This window comes from Mesocricetus auratus, unplaced genomic scaffold (genome assembly GCF_017639785.1).
Source record: "Mesocricetus auratus isolate SY011 unplaced genomic scaffold, BCM_Maur_2.0 Super-Scaffold_100029, whole genome shotgun sequence".
In the NCBI taxonomy this organism is placed as follows: domain Eukaryota; kingdom Metazoa; phylum Chordata; class Mammalia; order Rodentia; family Cricetidae; genus Mesocricetus; species Mesocricetus auratus.
Window position 1 is genome coordinate 20,048,073 of NW_024429210.1, and position 18,381 is coordinate 20,066,453.

Consider the following 18,381-nt stretch of genomic DNA (forward strand, 5'->3'; position numbering starts at 1 on the left):
GAACAAGCTGGGGCGAAGAGGCAGGCCTCCCACGGACACCAACAAAGCACGGCATATCAAGCTGCAGTCAGACTAAACACCTTCCCTTGTATTCAGGCTGGGCTAGGCAATCCAGTGTGAGGAATCGTTTCCCAATAGGCAGCCAAAGCACCAGGGACAGCCCCTGCTACTATTGACAGAAGTCACACAAATAAACCAAACTACTGACACTTATATGTAGAGGGTCTAGGCCTGTCCATGCAGGCTCCCTGGTTGTTGGTTCAGACTTTCTTTATCATTGGTATATAAGAGGATACTGATCTTTTTTCAGTTAATCTTGCATTCAGCCACTTCACTAAAGTTGTTTATCAGCTGTTGGAATTACCTGGTAGAATATTGGGGGTCACTTATGTATACTGTCATGATATCTTCAAATAGTGATACTTTGCCTTCTTTTCCAATTTGTACCCCCTTGATCTGCTTTTGTTGCCTTATTGCTCTAGCTAGAATGTCAAGTTCTATATTGAATAGATATGGAGAATGTGGACAGCCTTGTCTTATTCCTGGCTTTAGTGGAATTACTTTGAGATTCTCTCCATTTAATTTGGTGTTGGCTATCAGCTTTCTGTATATTGTTTATATTATATTTAGGTATGTTCCTTGTATCCCTGATCTTTCCAAGACTATCATGAAGGGGTGTTGGATTTTGTCAGAGGCTTTTTCAGCATGCAATGAGATGATCATGTAGTTTTTTTCTTACAGTTTATGTGGTCGATTATATTGACAGATTTTCATATGTTGAACCATCCAGGCATGTCTGGGATGAAGCTTACTTCATCATGGGATGATATTTTTGATGTGTTCTTGGATTTGGTTTGCCAGTATTTTATTGAGTATTTTTGCATCAATATTCATGAAAGATATTGGTCTGTAATTCTCTTTCTTTGTTGAGTCTTTGTGTGGTTTGTGAACCAGGGTGACTGTGGCCTCATAAAAAGAATTTAGCAATGTTCTTTCTGTTTTTATTTTGTGGCATAATTTTAAGAGTACTGATATTGAAAGTCTGGTAGAGCACTACACTAAAACCATCTGTCCCTGACCCTTTTGGGGGGGAGGAATTATTAATGACTGCTTCTATTTCCTTAGGGTTTAATTTTGGCGTGTGGTACCTATCAAGAAATTTGTCCATATCTTTTAGATTTTCCAATTTTGTGGAGTACAGGTTTTTGAAGTATGGCCTAATGATTGTCTGGATTCCTCAGAGTCTGTTGTTATGTCCCTCTTTTCATTTCTGATTTTGTTAATTTGGATATTCTTTCTCTGCCTTTTAGTTAGTTTGGAAAAGGGTTTATCTACCTTGTTGATTTTCTAAAAGAACCAACTCTTGGTTTCATTGATTCTTTGTATTGTTCTCTTTGTTTCTATTTTATTGATTTCAGCCCTCAGTTTGATTATTTTCTGCTGTCTACTCCTCTTTGGTGTGTTTATTCTTTTTGTTTTAGAACTTTCAGGTATGATGTTAAGTCCATAGTATGAAATTTCTCCAAATTCTTTATGAAGGCACTTAGTGCTATGAACTTTTCTCTTAGCACTGCTTTCATTGTGTCCCATACATTTGGGTATGTTGTATATTCATTTTCATTGGATTCTAGGAAGTCTTTAATTTCTTTATTTCTTCCTTGATCCAGTGGTAATTCAGTTGAGTATTGTTCAGTTTCCATGAATTTTTAGACTTTCTGTAGTTCACTGTTGTTGAACTCCAATTTTAATCCATGATGATCTCATAAGATACAGGGGGTTATTTCATTTTTTAAAAATCTGTTAAGAGTTGCTTTGTGACCAGTATGTGGACTGTTTTGGAGATGATTACATGAGGTATTGAGAAGAAGTTATATTCTTTGGTGAAGGTATATTCTTGGGTGAAATGTTTTGTTGATATCTATTGGGTCTATTTGAGATATAACAACTGTTAGTTCTGTTATTTCTCCGTTTAGTTTCTGTCTGGTGATCTGTCCATTGGTCAGAGTGGGGGTTTGAAGTCTCCCACTATTAATGTCTGGGGTTCAATATGTAATTTAAGCTTTAATAATATTTCTTTTACAGATGTGAGTACCCTTGTATTTGGGGCAAAGATGTTTGGAATTGAGACATCATCTTGGTGGATTTTCCCTGTGAAGAATATGAAATGTCCTTCTCTGTCTCTTTTGATTAATTTTGGTTTGAAGTCTACTTTGTTAGATATTAGGATAGCTACACTAGGTCCATTTAATTGGAAAATGGATGTCCTTCTGTACACTGCAAAAATACGTTGCCTTTATTGGTTGATGAATAGAGCTGTTTTGGACTATGGAAGGGTAGAATATAAGTAGGCAGGGAATCCAATTAGAGATACAGGGAGAAAGAAGGTGTTGTTGAGAAGAGATGCCTACAGCATATAGAGAAGCAAGATGTGATGTAACACCATGGCCACAAGCCTGAGCCATCAGCCAAACACAGCCTGACTTGTAGCAGGCCGGCAGTGTTTGTGGTTATGGCACTACCATACTTCACAAAGATCTGAGGCAAAGGGCTAAGGATGTAAATAAAGACAAAGACAGTGGCTCATTCTTACGAGGAGAATGGCGTTTATTATTACAAGGCAAGTATAGTGGAAAAACACCAAGGTCAGAAGCCTATGTTCCCAGGGCCGTCCAGCAAAGGGTGGGCCAAAACAGGAATTAGCATTTAGACAAAGGATGGACGGAAAACAGGAACTTGCATGCAGGCCTTACTGGGAGGAGGGGACGAGAAGTATTTAGCTAAAAGGTCCTAGTAACAAGTGGTCAACAAACCCACATGGGGGAAGGGTGTAACACTGACTTATTATTTTATAAGTGGCTTCAGGACTAGTGAGTGGGACAGAAAAGATCTGACTACAGGAAATTGTTTCCAACCCTTTACTCTGAGGTTATGTCTGTCTTTGTTATTGAGGAGTGTTTCTTTTTTTTTTTTCCAGTTTAAATTTAGATAAGAAACGAGGTTGCTTCACAAGTCAGTTCCAGGTCCCTCTCCCATTCCCTCCCCTCCTCCCGTGCCCTCCCCCCAACCCCCCCAATATCCCCTCATTCCCCCAGGGAGGGTGAGGCCCTCCATGGGGGTGTCCATAGTCTGTCATTTCATATAGGGCAGGGCCTAGACCCTTCCCCAAGAGTTCAGGGTGAGAGTGCACCTCACATTGTTCTATGGGAGTCCAAAGTCCGTATACTTGGGATGGGTACTGATCTGCTCAATAGATTCCCTAGGCCTCCTCACTGACACCCAGATTCAGGGGGTCTTGATCAGTCCCATGCTGGATTCCCAGGCTGATGCCTGGGATTCAAGAGTTAACCTTTGTCTGGTCAGCTGTTTCTGGGGGTTAAACCAGCCCAGTCTTAATCCCTTTGATCATCAGTCCTCCCTCTCTGTTACTGGCTTTCTTGAGTTCAGTTCAGTACTTAACCAATGGAGTCTGCCTCTTCTTCGATCAGCCACTAAATGAAGTTTCTGTTTCCCAAACTCTCTGGCCATAGGATTGTAGGCTGGCACTCCCCAGATCTATGTCTAAAATCCATATATGAGAGAGTACATGCCATGTTTCTCTTTTTGTGACTGGGTTACCTCACTCAGGATGGTTTCTTCCAGTGTCATCCATTTGCCTGCGAATCTCATGATTCCATTATTTTTTTCTGCTGAATAGTACTCCATTGTGTAGATGTACCACATTTTCTCTATCCACTCTTCGGGTGAGGGACATCTAGGTTGCTTCCAAGTTCTGGCTATTACAAATAAAGCTGCTATGAACATAGTGGAACAGACGTCTTTGTTGTATGAATGGGCATCTTTTGGATATATGCCTAAGAGTGGAGTTGCTGGGTCTTGTGGTACGTTTATTCCCATTTTTCTGAGGAATCTCCATACTGATTTCCAAAGTGGCTGAACCAGTTGGCACTCCCACCAGCAATGGAGGAGTGTCCCCCCTTTCACCACATCCTCTCTAGCATAAATTGTCATTGGTGTTTTTGATTTTAGCCATTCTGACAGGAGTGAGATGGTATCTCAGAGTTGTTTTGATTTGCATTTCCCGGATGGGTAAGGATGTTGAGCACTTTCTCAAGTGCCTCTCAGCCATTTTAGACTCCTCTATTGAAAACTCTCTATTTAGTTCTGCAGCCCACTTTTTAATAGGGTCCTTTGGTGTTTTGGAGACTTGCTTCTTGAGTTCTTTGTAAATTTTGGAGATCAACCCTCTGTCAGATGTGGGATTAGTGAATATTTTTCCCATTCTGTGGGCTGCCTTTTTGTCTTGTTGACTGTGTCCTTTGCCTTACAGAAGCTTCTCAGTTTCAGTAGGTCCCATTTATTAATTGTTGATCTCACTGTCTGTGCTACTGGTGTTATGTTCAGGAAGCTGTCTCCTGTACCAATTCGTTCAAGGGTACCACCCACTTTCTCTTCTAAGAGGTTCAGTGTGGCTGGATTTATGTTGAGGTCTTTGATCCATTTGGACTTAAGTTTTGTGCATGGCGATAAACATGGATCGATCTGCATTCTTCTACATGCCAGTCTCCAATTATGCCAGCACCATTTGTTGAAGATGCTTTCTTTATTCCATTGTATATTTTTAGCTTCTTTGTCAAAGATCAGATGTTCGTACGTATGTGGGTTAATACCCGGGTTTTCAATTCGATTCCAATGGTCTACCTGTCTATTTTTGTGCCAATACCAAGCTGTTTTCAGGACTATAGCTCTGTAATAGAGCTTGAGGTCAGGGATGGTGATGCCTCCGGACGTTGCCTTGTTGAACAGGGTTGTTTTGGCTATCCTGGGTCTTTTGTTTTTCCATACAAAATTGATAAATTGTTCTTTCAAGGTCTGTGAAGAATTGTGCTGGGATTGTAATGGGGATAGCATTGAATCTGTAGATTGCTTTTGGCAGGATTGTCATTTTTACTACATTGATCCTACCTATCCAAGAGCATGGGAGATCTTTCCATTTTCTGAGGGCTTCTTTAATTTCTTTCTTTAAAGATTCAAAGTTCTTACGATACAGGTCTTTCACTTGTTTGGTTAGCATTACCCCAAGGTATTTTATGTTGTTTGTGGCAATTGTAAAGGGTGATGTTTCTCTGATTTCTTTTTCAGCCCTTTTATCATCTGTATATAGTAGGGCTACTGATTTTCTTGAGTTGATCTTGTAGCCTGCCACTTTGCTGAAGGTGTTAATCAGCTGTAAGAGTTCCCTGGTAGAGTTCTTTGGATCATTGATGTAAACTATCATATCGTCTGCAAACAGTGAAAGTTTTACCTCTTCCTTCCCAACTTGTATCCCCTTGGTCCCCCTTTGTTGTCGTATGGCAATAGCTAGAACTTCAAGTACCATGTTGAAAAGGTATGGAGAGAGTGGACAGCCTTGTTTTGTTCCTGATTTTAGAGGAATTGCATTGAGTTTCTGTCCATTTAGTTTGATGTTGGCTGTTGGTTTACTGTATATAGCTTTTATTATGTTTAAGTATGTCCCTGTTATCCCAGATCTCTCCAAGACCTTTATCATGAAGGGGTGTTGGATTTTGTCAAAGGCTTTTTCAGCATCTAGTGAGATGATCATGTGATTTTTGTTTTTCAGCTTGTTTATATGGTGGATTACGTTGATGGATTTTCATATGTTGAACCATCCCTGCATCCCTGGGATGAAACCTACTTGATTGTGGTGAATGATTGTTTTGATGTGTTCTTGGATCTGATTTGCCAGTATTTTATTGAGTATTTTTGCATCAATGTTCATGAGGGATATTGGTCTGAAGTTCTCTTTCTTAGTTGTATCTTTGTGTGGCTTGGGGATCAAGGTTATTGAAGCCTCATAGAAAGAGTTTGGCAAAGACCCTTCTGCTTCTATTGTGTGGAACACTTTGAGAAGAATTGGTATAAGCTGTTCTTTGAATTTCTGGTAGAATTCTGCACTGAGGCCATCTGGACCTGGACTTTTTTTGGTTGGGAGACTTTTGATGACAGCTTCTATTTCCATAGGGGTTATAGGTCTATTTAAATTGCTTATCTGTTCTTGATTTAGTTTTGGCAAATGATAGCTGTCCAGGAAGTCATCCATTTCCTTTAAATTTTCGAATTTTGTGGAGTACAGGTTTTCAAAGTATGACCTAATGATTCTCTGGATTTCCTCAGAGTCTGTTGTTATGTCCCCCTTTTCATTTCTGATTTTGTTAATTTGCGTGTTCACTCTCTGCTGTTTGGTAAGTTTGGACAAAGGTTTGTCTATCTTGTTGATTTTCTCAAAGAACCAACTCTTCGTTGCATTGATTCTTTGTATTGTCTTCCTGGTTTCTACTTTATTGATTTCAGCCCTCAATTTGATTATTTCCTGGCGTCTACTCCTCCTGGGGGAGTTTGCTTCTTTGTGTTCTAGAGCTTTCAGCTGTGATGTTAATTCTCTGGTATAACTGTTCTCCTGGTTCTTCATGTGAGCACTTAGTGCTATGAACTTCCCCCGTAGCACTGCTTTCAAAGTGTCCCATAGGTTTGGGTATGTTGTGTCTTCATTCTCATTGAATTTGAGGAAGTCTTTAATTTCTTTTTTTATTTCCTCTTTGACCCAGGGATGGTGCAGTTGAGCATTATTCAATTTCCATGAGTTTGTAGGTTTTCTGCAATTAGTGTTGTTGTTGAATTCTAATTTTAAAGCATGGTGGTCTGATAAGATGCATGGAGATATTCCAATTTTTTTGTAGCTGCTGAGGTTTGATATGTTGCCAAGTATGTGGTCGATTTTTGAGAAGGTTCCATGTGGTGGTGAGAAGAAGGTATATTCTTTTTTATGTGGATGAAATGTTCTATAGATATCTGTTAATCCCAGTTGGGTCATTACTTCTATTAGATCCTTTGCTTCTTTGTTGAGTTTCTGTCTGGTATTCCTGTCTAGTGGTGAGAGTGGTGTGTTGAAATCTCCCACTATAACTGTGTGGGGCTTTAGATGAGATTTAAGTTCTAATAATGTTTCTTTAACGAATGTGGATGCCTTTGTATTTGGGGCATAGATGTTCAGGATAGACAGTTCATCTTGGTGGGTTTCACCTGTGATGAGTATGTAATGACCTCCTTCATCTCTTTTGATTGATTTTATTTTAAAGTCTAGTTTGTTAGATATTAGGATTGCTACCCCTGCTTGTTTCTTGGGTCCATTTGATTGAAAAAATTTTTCCCAACCTTTAACTCTCAGGTAATGTCTGTCTTTGAGGGTGAGGTGTGTTTCTTGTATGCAGCAGAAGGAAGGGTTCTGTCTTCGAATCCATTCTGCTAGTCTGTGTCTTTTTATGGGTGAGTTAAGGCCATTAATATTGAGGGATATTAATGACCATTGATTGCTCATCCTTCTTCGATTTGTGATGGTTGTTGTTGGTGGAATTATGTGTGGAATTTCACCCCTTTGTTCTTTTGGCTGTTGGTAGAGAGGGATTCTCTAATGCTTATGTTTTTCTGTGTTGTAGTTAGCTTCCTTGGGTTGGAGTTTTCCTTCCAAAATTTTCTGTAGGGATGGGTTAGTGGACACATATTGCTTGAATCTAGTTTTGTCATGGAATATCTTGTTTTCTCCGTCTATAGTGATTGAGAGCTTTGCCGGATATAATAGTCTGGGCTGGCATCCATGGTCTCTTAGTGTAGGTAGAATATCTATCCAGGACCTTCTGGCTTTCAGAATTTCCACGGAGAAATCAAGTGTAATTCTGATAGGTCTGCCTTTATATGTTACTTGACCTTTTTCCTTAGCTGCTCTTAATATTCTTTCTTTATTCTGTATGTTTGGGGTCTTGATTATTATGTGGCGAGGGAATTTTTTTTTGTGGTCCACTCTATTTGGTGCTCTGTAGGCTTCTTGTACCTTCATTGGCATGTCTTTCTTAAGGTTGGGAAAGTTTTCTTCTATGATTTTGTTGAATATGCCTTCTGCCCCTTTGAGGTGGATTTCTTCTCCTTCTTCTATACCTATTATTCTTAGGTTTGGTCTTTTCATGGTGTCCCATATTTCCTGGATGTTTTGTGTTAAGGATTTGTTGGATTTAAGGTTTTCTTTGGTTGATAAATCCATTTCTCCTAGTGTATCTTCAACACTTGAGATTCTCTCTTCCATCTCTTCTATTCTGTTGGTAATGCTTGTGTATTGGTAGTGCCTGACTGTTTGTCCAGCTTTTCTATTTTCTGCCTTTCTTCAGATTGTGTTTTTTTTAATGTCTCTATTTCAGTTTTCAACCCTTGCAGTGTTTGCATTGCTTCTTGCAATTTTCTGTTTATCTTTTCGTCCATTTGTTGCCTTCTATGAATTTTTTGGTTTGTTCTTTCTTCCATTTCTTGCATTTTTTGGTTTGCTTTTTGTTCCATTTCTCGCATTTTGGGCTTTGTTTCTTCTTCCATTTCCTGCCTTTTTTGGTTTGTTTCTTCTTCCAATTCTTGCATTTTTTGCTTTGTTTTTTTCTACCATTTCTTGCATTTTTTGCTTTGTTTCTTCTTCCATTTCCTGCCTTTTTTGGTATGTTTCTTCTTCCAATTCTTGCATTTTTTGCTTTGTTTTTTCTTCCATTTCTTGCATTTTTTGGTTTGTTTTTTCTTCCATTTCTTTGAGGGATTTTCCTATATCCTCTTTTAGGGCCTCTATCATTTTCATGAAAGTGCTTTTAAGGTCGTTCTCTTCTGCTTCATTCGCATTGTAATGTTGGGGTCTTGCTGGTGTGGAGTCTCTAGAATCTGGCGGTGTCATATTTGTTTTTCTGTTGCTGACTGCGTTTTTGTATTGTCTCTTTCCCATCTATTCTTCTAGTGGGTGCAGAAAGAGCCCCTTACTGGTCTGGGGACCAGAGTTCCCGTTTGGTGGGTGCTAGCAAGTCCAATAATCTGGTGGTTCTTCTACTCCTTGTCCAAATGCTGGTCCCGTGGGTGGAGAAGAAGAACAGTAATCTGGGGCACTTAGCCTCCTACCTGGTCCCCTGGACCCTATGCTGGGTCCTGTTGTACCTGATCCGGAACAGCTACTCCTCTGGTCTCCCTGCCTCCTCTGGTTTCCTGGTCTCGTTGGTGGGAGAGAAGATCTGGAGTCTGGGGTGCTTGGCTCCCGCCGGGATTGGGAGCTCTGTGCAGTTCCCAGGCGATCTGCAGGCACTGGAACACAGGCCGGGAAGCTGGCCTGTTTACCTGATGCTGCCGGAGGAACAGCTGCTTCCCGGAGTGTTTCTTATATATAGCAGAAGGGTGGATCCTGTTTTTGTATCCATTCTTTTAGCCTGTGTCTTTTTATTGTTGAATTGAGTCCATCGACATTGAGAGATATTAATGATTGGTAATTGTTAGTTCCTGTTATTTTTGTTGTTATTGCTGGTGTGTGTATTTCCCTTCATTGGCTTTTGCTGGTATGAGATTATCTATTACCTGAGTTTTTGTGGGTGTAACTAACTTCCTTGCATTGTGGTTTTCTTTCTGGTACCTTTTGCAGCACTGAATTTGTGGGTAGATATTGATTAAATTTGACTTTGTCATGAAATATCTTGTTCTCTCCATCTATGCTGATTGAAAATTTTGCTAGGTGTAGTAGTCTGGACTGGCATCCATGGTCTCTTAGAGTCTCTTCTGGCTTTTAGAGTCTCCACTGAGAATTTGAGAGTAATTCTGGTAGGTCTGTCTATATATAGTACTTTGCCATTTTCCTTTGCATCTTTTAATATTTTTCTTTATTCACTATGCTTAGTGTTTTGATTACTATATGATGAGGGGAATTTTTTTCTTTTCTAGTCTATTTGGTGTTGTGTAAGCTTCTTGTACCTTTATAGGCATGTCCTTCTTTAGGTTGGGAAAGTTTTCTTCCATGATTTTATTGAATACATTTTCTGGGTAAGCAAAGATTATTCTATTTCTACTATTCTTAGGTTTGATCTTTTCATAGTATCCTAGGTTTCTTGTATGTTTTGTGTCAGGGATTTTTTAGATTTAACATTTTCCTTGACCAAAGTATCTTTTTTCTCTATTGTATATTCAATGTCTGAGAGTCTTTTTTTCATCTCTTGTATCCTGTTAGTGATGCTTGCATCTGTAGTTCCTGTCCAATTACCCAGATTTTCCATTTCCAGAATTCCCTAGGTTTGCTTTCTTTATTGCTTCTATTTCTGTTTTCAGATCTTGAGTAGTTTTATTTGTTTCTGTCAATTGTTTATTTTTTCTTTGTTTTCTTGACATTCTTTAAGATATTTACTGATTTCCTCCAATTTTTTGGTGGTCTATTCCTCAACTTCTTTAAGGTTTTTTTTTCATTTTCTTTTTAAGGACCTCTATCATCTTCATAAAGTTATCTTTTTGGTCATTTACTTGTGCTTCAGCTGCATAGGTCTTATTTTTGCAGAATAGCTGGGTTCTGGTGGTGAGATCTTTCCCCTTATGTTATTAATTGTGTTATTACACTGGTGTTTAGGCATCTGGATTTGGGAAGATTATAGGTCTAGGTATTGACTCCTGTGTTTGTCTTTGTTGGATAGCTATTTTGTTCCTTGGTTTCTGTTTTGTCCCTGGTCTTTTGGCCTAAGTAGCTGAAGGTTCTGGTGACTGATGGGTCTTCAAGTCCAGTAGAGTGTTTCTGCTGGGGTTTTGGGGGCCTTGGATCTCTTGATGTTGTTTGGCCTCGAGTAAAGCTGAAGTCTTGAGCCTCTAGATCCAGCCTTGCCTCCAGTAAAGCCTGAGTCTTCTTCAGGAGTACCTAGTAGGACCAGCCTGCCTTCTGATAGAGATGCTGGGGCAATTCTTCCAACTGGTGTAACTGCACATGGGCCCATGGTATCTGTTCTTCCAGCTGGTATGGACTGTGTAGGGGTCTATGGCATCTGCTGGAGTTCTGAGGAAGGGCTGGCCTTGGTGAGGATGATGAATTGAGAGGAATTAGGTGGCAGTGTGGGTGTTGAAAGAGCAGAATCTAGGGAGGGACCAGCAGTCAAGTTGTACCAGAGTAATGGGATTTCCCTGGAGTTGGGGACAGAGACCAGCAGTTGTGGTAGTACTGGGATGGGAAGGGGGAGTCCACATGACAGAAGGGTCACTCACCAGTTATGGCTGGAAATCTGTTGGGGTTAGGGACAGGGGCCAGCAGCAGCAGGGCCAGTGACAAGCTGGGATGGCAGTGTTGGCTTGGGAAAGGTCATAGGGGCCAGAATCGAGGGAGGAATCCACTGGCAGGCAGGTCACTCACCCTTTCTGGCTTGTGTGGCCTGGGCCTCAGTGGAGGAAGCCCACTGGGGTTGGGGACAGGGACTGGCAGCAGCCAGACCTGTGACAAGCTGGGACGGAGTTGGCCTGGGGAAGGGTCGTGGGGTACAGAATCCACACAGAGGGGCACAGTTCTGCCAAGTGGGTCATTCACCATTATAGCTAATTTTCTCCATCTATTTTTATTGTAACTTACACACATTCTCTCCAAAGGTTCTCTGCCTTCCTTTTACAGAGGTCAGTTCTCATTGTGTGCTACAGAGCAAATCAAAAGATGTTTCCTGAAAATTTTCTTCCAATAACAAATCTTTTTCAGAGGTGCGCATGTCTGCTGCTCTAAAGGACAATGCATCCTTTACTTTGGGCTGTAGGGTTTTGTGTGACTTGTAAGGCTTGTTTTCATTAGCATTTATATCTTAATGAGGAAAGTTAATTTATATACTGATTTGTATTTGCAAAAAGAAAAGTATATTCCTCTCTTGTGTTCAGTCTTAGAGTGGCTGATCTGTCCTAATGCACATTGTGCTATGGCACTTTTAGTATCAGTAGTTTTTCTTTCCTTTTTTGTTACTGGGATATACAATGCATATAAAAAGTCATAAGGATACTTTATAGATTTTAATTACAAAGTGAGCATTTATGAGCCTATAACTCAAGTGAAGAAATATAAGCCCCTAGCTGGCCAGAGTGTGTGTTTTGTGTACCTGACCTGGCCCACAACCCACTCCCTCTAGCCTGGACATAACCACTGTCCTTGTTTTGCAATAAGCTTTTCTCTACTTGCATTACTGCTGCTGATGCCCTTCACCTGTTTCTCCTAGAGTCTGCCCCTGAACCCTGCTCTTCACTCAATACCATGCTTTGACTAAAGGGACAGCCCATTGTATCACCATGTCTTCCTTGGGTGCTGGGACTTAAGTGGAAAAAGGTGTGGCAATTAGGATCAGGGAAGAAAGAAAAGCTGATTCTTCTAAACTTCCTTGGGAAAAAAAATCTTTCACACTGTAGAGATTCCTGTTCCATATATTTCCCCTCTGGTTGATATCAACACTACATCTCCAAAGTATGCCATACTCTCTTTGTGAAGATTTACTGATTAAGTTTTGTAGGCATGTTTTTCATCCAGATGAATCTGGTAGAAATTGTGCCTTCATGCTTATAGAGTGAAATAATAATGATTTATAGTTGGACAGTATTTGGAGCACCAGTTTCCAAATAATGACAAAGAGATTTCGTGTTAAGTATGAAAGTCTGGCCCTAGCTTAGGCTTGTTCCCAACTAGCTCTTAAAACTTAAATTAACCTATTCATATTAATCTATACTCTTCCATGTGGCTCACTGCCTTTCCTTAGTACTGTATGTCCGACTTTCTCCTGTGTCACTGGCAAATTCCTCACCTCTTAGATTCTTCCCTGGAGTTCCTCTCTCTTCCTGAAAGTCTTGCCTATCCTCTCCTCCCCAAAGAAAGGGAACATAAAATGATGTCTGCTTCCCTTAACATGGAGTAGTGAAATCGAATAGAATAAAATTAAACTACCCAACAAATATACTGTTTGTCATCATGATAGTCTCAATTAATAGAAATGTTTCTTTTCTTTTAGGTTATAGGGAAGGTCATTTCCCAACATTGCACTCACTGTCTTACGCCCGTGTGATGTTATTATAATCCATGGAATGAACTTTTCAAGCTAACAGACATCCCTCCTCTGCTCCCTTCTTTCAATTCTCACTGTGCTGCAGATAGAGGACCAGCCTGTATACAGACTTGGAGGTACATGCCTAAGACTACATATAGCAGTGGAATTTGCTACACAGATAGGATGGTAGGTTTGAATCTTCGTTGCCAAGGGATTGAAATAGAACAGAAATCAAGGAAGGACAGACCAAGCTCGAGAGGCATTTTCAAACACACCAGTTGTGCTAAACAACAACAACAAAAACAAAACAGAGCAACCAAATACTTTTATGTGTTCAGTTTTATATAAAGTTGTGTTTTAGTGGAGGGTTATACTGTTATGAAAATCAGGACCTCTGTGATGAATGTGCTTGTTACACAATCCTGAAAGCTTAGGACCCATATAAAAGGTAGAAGGAGAGAAGTGACTTATGAAAAGTTGTCCTCTGTTCTCTGAACACACGTCACAGTACATGCATCTCTGCATTCACACACAAAGGCCCATGTACACACACAATAAAAAGAAATAAAACATCTGGGTAGTGGTGGCGCACACCTTTAATCCTAGCACTTGTGAGGTAGAGACAGGCGGATATCTGTGAGTCTGAGGTCAGCCTGGTAGACAGAGCGAGTTCCAGGACAACCAGAGCTACACAGAGAAACCTTGTCTCAAAAAACCAATATAGAAATCATTGAAGAATATATGTATTATATGCACATTTGAAACAGCATTTTCTGTTAAAGGTCTTTCCTATTCAATATCATAATTAACCCTCTCAATATTCAAATATTATGTTACCTGATTATCATTGAAGAACCCCAAATGATAGTCCAAGTTTGTGTGATTTACTTAGACTCTCAGTGTTTTTAGTCATAGGATTGCAGCTGAAGGGAGTAGATATGAATCTCGATATACAGAAATGAGCTCTTCTAGCTGCTGTCACCAAATCTATCACTTCCTTCCACAGAAGAGTGAAGTCAAGCATGCCAAGCAGCTCCGACTGAGTCCTGAATCAGGCTTGGATTATGTCAGAATTCTACACACTAACTCTATTGTTATTGTTTCTGGTTACAGTGATCATTACACAAACTTACTTTAATCATTTTAAGACTTTGATAACAATACAAATTACTCAACTTTAATAGTAAATTATTATTCAGATGGCATTAAAATTCACCTAGTTGGGTAACAGTACCTAAAGATTGATGGGTAAGTCCTATGTATATGTCAATAAAGCACTGTTGACCAATAGGGAAGCAAGATAGGTGAGACTAGGAGTTGAGGAGGATTCTGGGAAAGAGAGACACGGCAGAGAAAATGTAGCCCATCAGAGCAGTAAGATGTCCAAACCCTTTTCTCCGGTAAGAGAAATACTTAGATTAACAATTATGGGCTTGCCAGTAAGAAACAAGCAAACGGTCAACAGCTTCATAACTAATATAGCCTCCTGTGTGTTATTTGGGGACTGCAACTGTGGCAGAGCCCAAGCGGCTAGCAGGGATGGGGGATCCAAAGCAGCTGGAGGAGGAAAACTACACGTTACAGAAGATAATTTTAGATAGTTAACTTTATTTCACACTTAGCAGAATAAGATATATACTGTAATGTTTTCTGAAAATAATGATTCCATAAGACAATGCTTTATTTTAATGATCATATTAGATATTTTATAACAATATTTTATTTTGCAATTTTTGGTTTCTGCTTGCTAAAAACATAGGTGGGTAAAATTTTTAGTTTCAGATATTCTAGTGACATAATTCTGAGGTTTCCAGAACAGAAAGTTCCCATTTCTAATCCTACTACTATAAACTTAAGAATGTTTTATTTTCTGCAATATAAGCATTACAATTGTTACTTTTCTTCCATTAGTATCGAATACTAAAATCAGAGTATTCCAGTTTAGAGATGGTTTTTTCATTAGAAAAGTCTGTCCGGTCGATTCGAGAACTAGGACTGCCAACCTTGCTTAGCCAGGCCTTCCTACAAAACAGAAACAAATAGAAATGAGCATCATAGTACACACAGAGTTACTAAAAGATCCCATAAGAGGTAATAAAGGGAGTTCACATTTGCAGTGCAACTTCTGCATATAATGTCACAATGAAGGATGTTATTCTATATACCAAAATTAATTAAAATAAATAAATTGTTTACATTGTATATGCTGTTCTAAGAATACTATCGAGTATAATCTATAGTTACACATGAACATAGAAAGGGTAATAATTTAAGGAATTTACTTCATATTAAGATCATTCTCCCTGCCCCAAAAGAAACACTTCAAGGTCATTATTTCCTAGCTCAAAATATTTTTACAAAGTGGAAAGTAGTAAAATCGATTCACCATTCTTTTCATTACCAATTATATGATAGATTTATATGCTTGAGTGTGCACACATGTATCTGTGTATGTGTGTGTGTCTATGTATATATGCATGTCATATACAGAGAGAACATTACTGTAAAAGAATAGACATGATTTCCTCAAAACATTAAATAAAACTAGCAAAATTATTGCATTTAATGAAACAATCTAATTGTTCTGAAAATATATTTCTGCTTATTCAGAGCAGTGGTTATTGTTAGTAATGTATCTGACTTAATTTATGCATTTGAGACTTAATTGAATAAATTACTCTACAACACAGTTCAGACATTTCTCATGTAACACAGAGACCTCATATAACAGTTAAGGATTTTCCAGAATTTTCTTCTATTAGTTGGAGTACTGATTCAGTGGTTGTGATGGTTAATATTACGAACTTGTCAGAATCTAGAAGACATAAGCTTCCGGGCATGTCTGAGTTATCATCTAATTTATGCTGGGGTAAGAATGTGGGTGACACCATTCCATGAACTAGGGCCCCAGAATACATAAAAAGGAGAAAGCTAGCTGAGTACAAGAATTCATTCACTGCTTCTTGTCTGCTGATGTAGAGTCACCTGATGCTTCAACTTCCTGCCATCAAATCTCCTTCACCACGGCAGACTGTACCCTCAAACTCTGAGCCAAAATGAACCCTTTTCTAAAGTTGCTTTTGTCAAAGTAATGAGAAAAGTGATGAATGCAATGATCCTATATAGGTGTGTGTGTGTGCGTGTGTGTGCGTGTGTGTGTGTGTGTGTGCGTGTGTATGCGTGTGTGTGTGTATGTGTGTATGTGTGTGTGTATGTGTGTGTGTGTATGTGTGTGTGTGTGTATGTGTGTGTGTGTGTGTATGTGTGTGTGTGTGTGTAGGCTAGAGAGCAACTGAGTATTATTGCTTAGGTGCCATACACATTTTTTGTTTGTTTGTTTAGACAAGGTCTGTAAGAGGTCTGGAACTTGCCAGTGAACTGCAGCACTGGGGTTACTAGCATGAACACCATGATCAGCATTTTCATCACATGGTTTCTAGGGATCAACTCAGATACTCATGCCTGCAGGCAAGCACTTTACCAACTGAGACTTGTCCCCATAATGATGAGGCTGTCATTTACAAGTGATGATGTGAGCCCAGCTGTTACAGAGGAAATAGTCCCTCACATCCCTGAAATGACTCCTTGCTGTGAAACCACCCATGTATTCTGCTGGGCAGCATAATCTCATACTGAATTAAAGCTTGTATTAAAAAAATAATTTTCTGGGCAAAACTGATTGTCTGAAAATGACTCTTAACCAGGGAAAAGAATTCCAAGGACTCAAATTGCCATTATGCTTTGAGCTCTACCTACTTGTCTCTTACTTGAGACTTTTGCTGGTTGAGGTTAATTTTGCATAGACTTCATTTATTTTACTTATCTAATTAAAATCTTAAAAATGGAAATTTCATTTTCTTAGTTACTTTTCTATTGCTGTGATTAAACACCGTGGTCAAGACAACTTATAAAAAAGCATTTTAATCTGGAGCTCACTGTTGCAGGTGGAGGAGTCCATGACCATCGGGGTGGGAAGTATAGCTGCAGGAGGCTTGGTGCCGGAGCAGGAACCACGAGCTCACACCTGACCCACAGGCATGAGGCCCACGAGCTCACACCTGACCCACAGGCATGAGGCAGAGAGATAACTGGGGATGACTGAGCCTTGGAAACCTCAAAGCCCACCCCCAGTGACACACTTCCTCCAACAAAACCACGCCTAATCTTTTCCAATCAGTTCCACCAACTGGGGACCAAGAACTCAAATATATGAGCATATGGGGTATTCTCATTCAAGTCACCACACACTTGTTGAAAAAATTCAATTTTTGTGACAAACAGCTGACTTCAATTTTACTTGTCAAATATTCAAACCCTGTTGAAAATTAACATTTAATGAGCACTAACTCTCTGTGAAGTTCTCTATATGTACTTTTTCTTTGGTCCACAAATGAGCCTGTTTCCCAGGAGGTAGAGAGCAAGAGAACTCAGTAAACTGCTCCATATGGTAGCAGCAGAGGAGAAATGGCCAGATTCTGAATGCTTCTAAAAGACTGTAAGTAAATTTGTTCACTAAGTGCATATGGGTGTGAGAAAATAAAGGGGTAGGGATGACAGCTGTTTTTTTTTTGTTGTTTGTTTGTTTGTTTTTTGAGTAACTAGCTGGATAGAGTTGTTAGTTATTGACAAGGAGAAGTAGGGAGAGGGGAAGGTTTGGGGGCAAGATGAGCAATTCAGTTTTGGGGTGCCAAGTGTAAGATGCTACTAGCTATCCAGGTAAGATGTTGAGTAGGTGGTGGGATCTACAAGTCTAGCTAGAGGAAACAAAATCCAGAGTCATTTAGCAGACAGACCAGTATTGAACACTGTAAGACTGGTTGACATCATCATGGAAATGAAGATAGAAAAAGTGTGGGTGCTGTGACTGCATCCTGAGGTACACTAATGTGAAGAGTTCAAAAAGGTGAGGAAGAATCAGAACAGAGAGCATTCATTGAGCTCTCCAAAAACTAGGAAGAGTGTGGCATCCTAAAAGCCCATACATTCTTCAGGGAACAAAAGGAAGTCCACCACACCTATTGGTGGTCAGGAGAAGAAAGAATTTAGGAGCGATCATTACACCTACAGTGGTAAGGTCCTGATGATCTTAAGAGAAGTTTCTGTGGAATGAAAACCATATCTGGGTAGGTTCAAGGGACTTGTCCCTGGAGAAGATTGATTCAACTGCCATTAAGTGCCCATTGCTGTTTATTTAGGGGTGGGGCCTTGAGAGATTTCCCTCATTCATGTTAGCATGCCAACTAGTGTACTGCAGGCCTTGTTTAGGTTGAAATATTGTTGAGGTTTAATGGGTATAGATCCCTATCATACACAGAGGACACTGTCTCACAGTAGACAGATGTCCTGGTCCTCTGGCCTCACAATCTTTACCCCCCTTCTTCCAAGATTGCCCCTGGGCCTGAAGTGTACGAGTTGCATCTGGATGTCTCAGCTGGGGATGGGTACCTGGTCAGTGGTTTTCTGAATTCTGAACACTTCTGTGGATCTCCACCAGCTGTAAGAA

The 18,381-nt window shown here is 39.8% G+C and overlaps 1 protein-coding gene across 2 annotated transcripts in view; it reads right to left on the reverse strand.

Moving 5' to 3' along the window:
* Nucleotides 1-14,466: 14,466 nt before the first annotated feature.
* The window catches only part of Acyp2 (acylphosphatase 2), a 143,894-nt gene continuing 139,979 nt past the window's right edge, over nt 14,467-18,381 (reverse strand). The window contains exon 4 of one of the 2 annotated variants that reach the window (XM_021227279.2): nt 14,467-14,900. In XM_021227279.2, coding sequence (XP_021082938.1) covers nt 14,786-14,900 — 115 coding nt within the window. In that variant the 3' untranslated portion in view covers nt 14,467-14,785. The remainder of the gene's footprint in view (nt 14,901-18,381) is intronic. The other variant, XM_040733259.1, reaches the window with a different exon arrangement.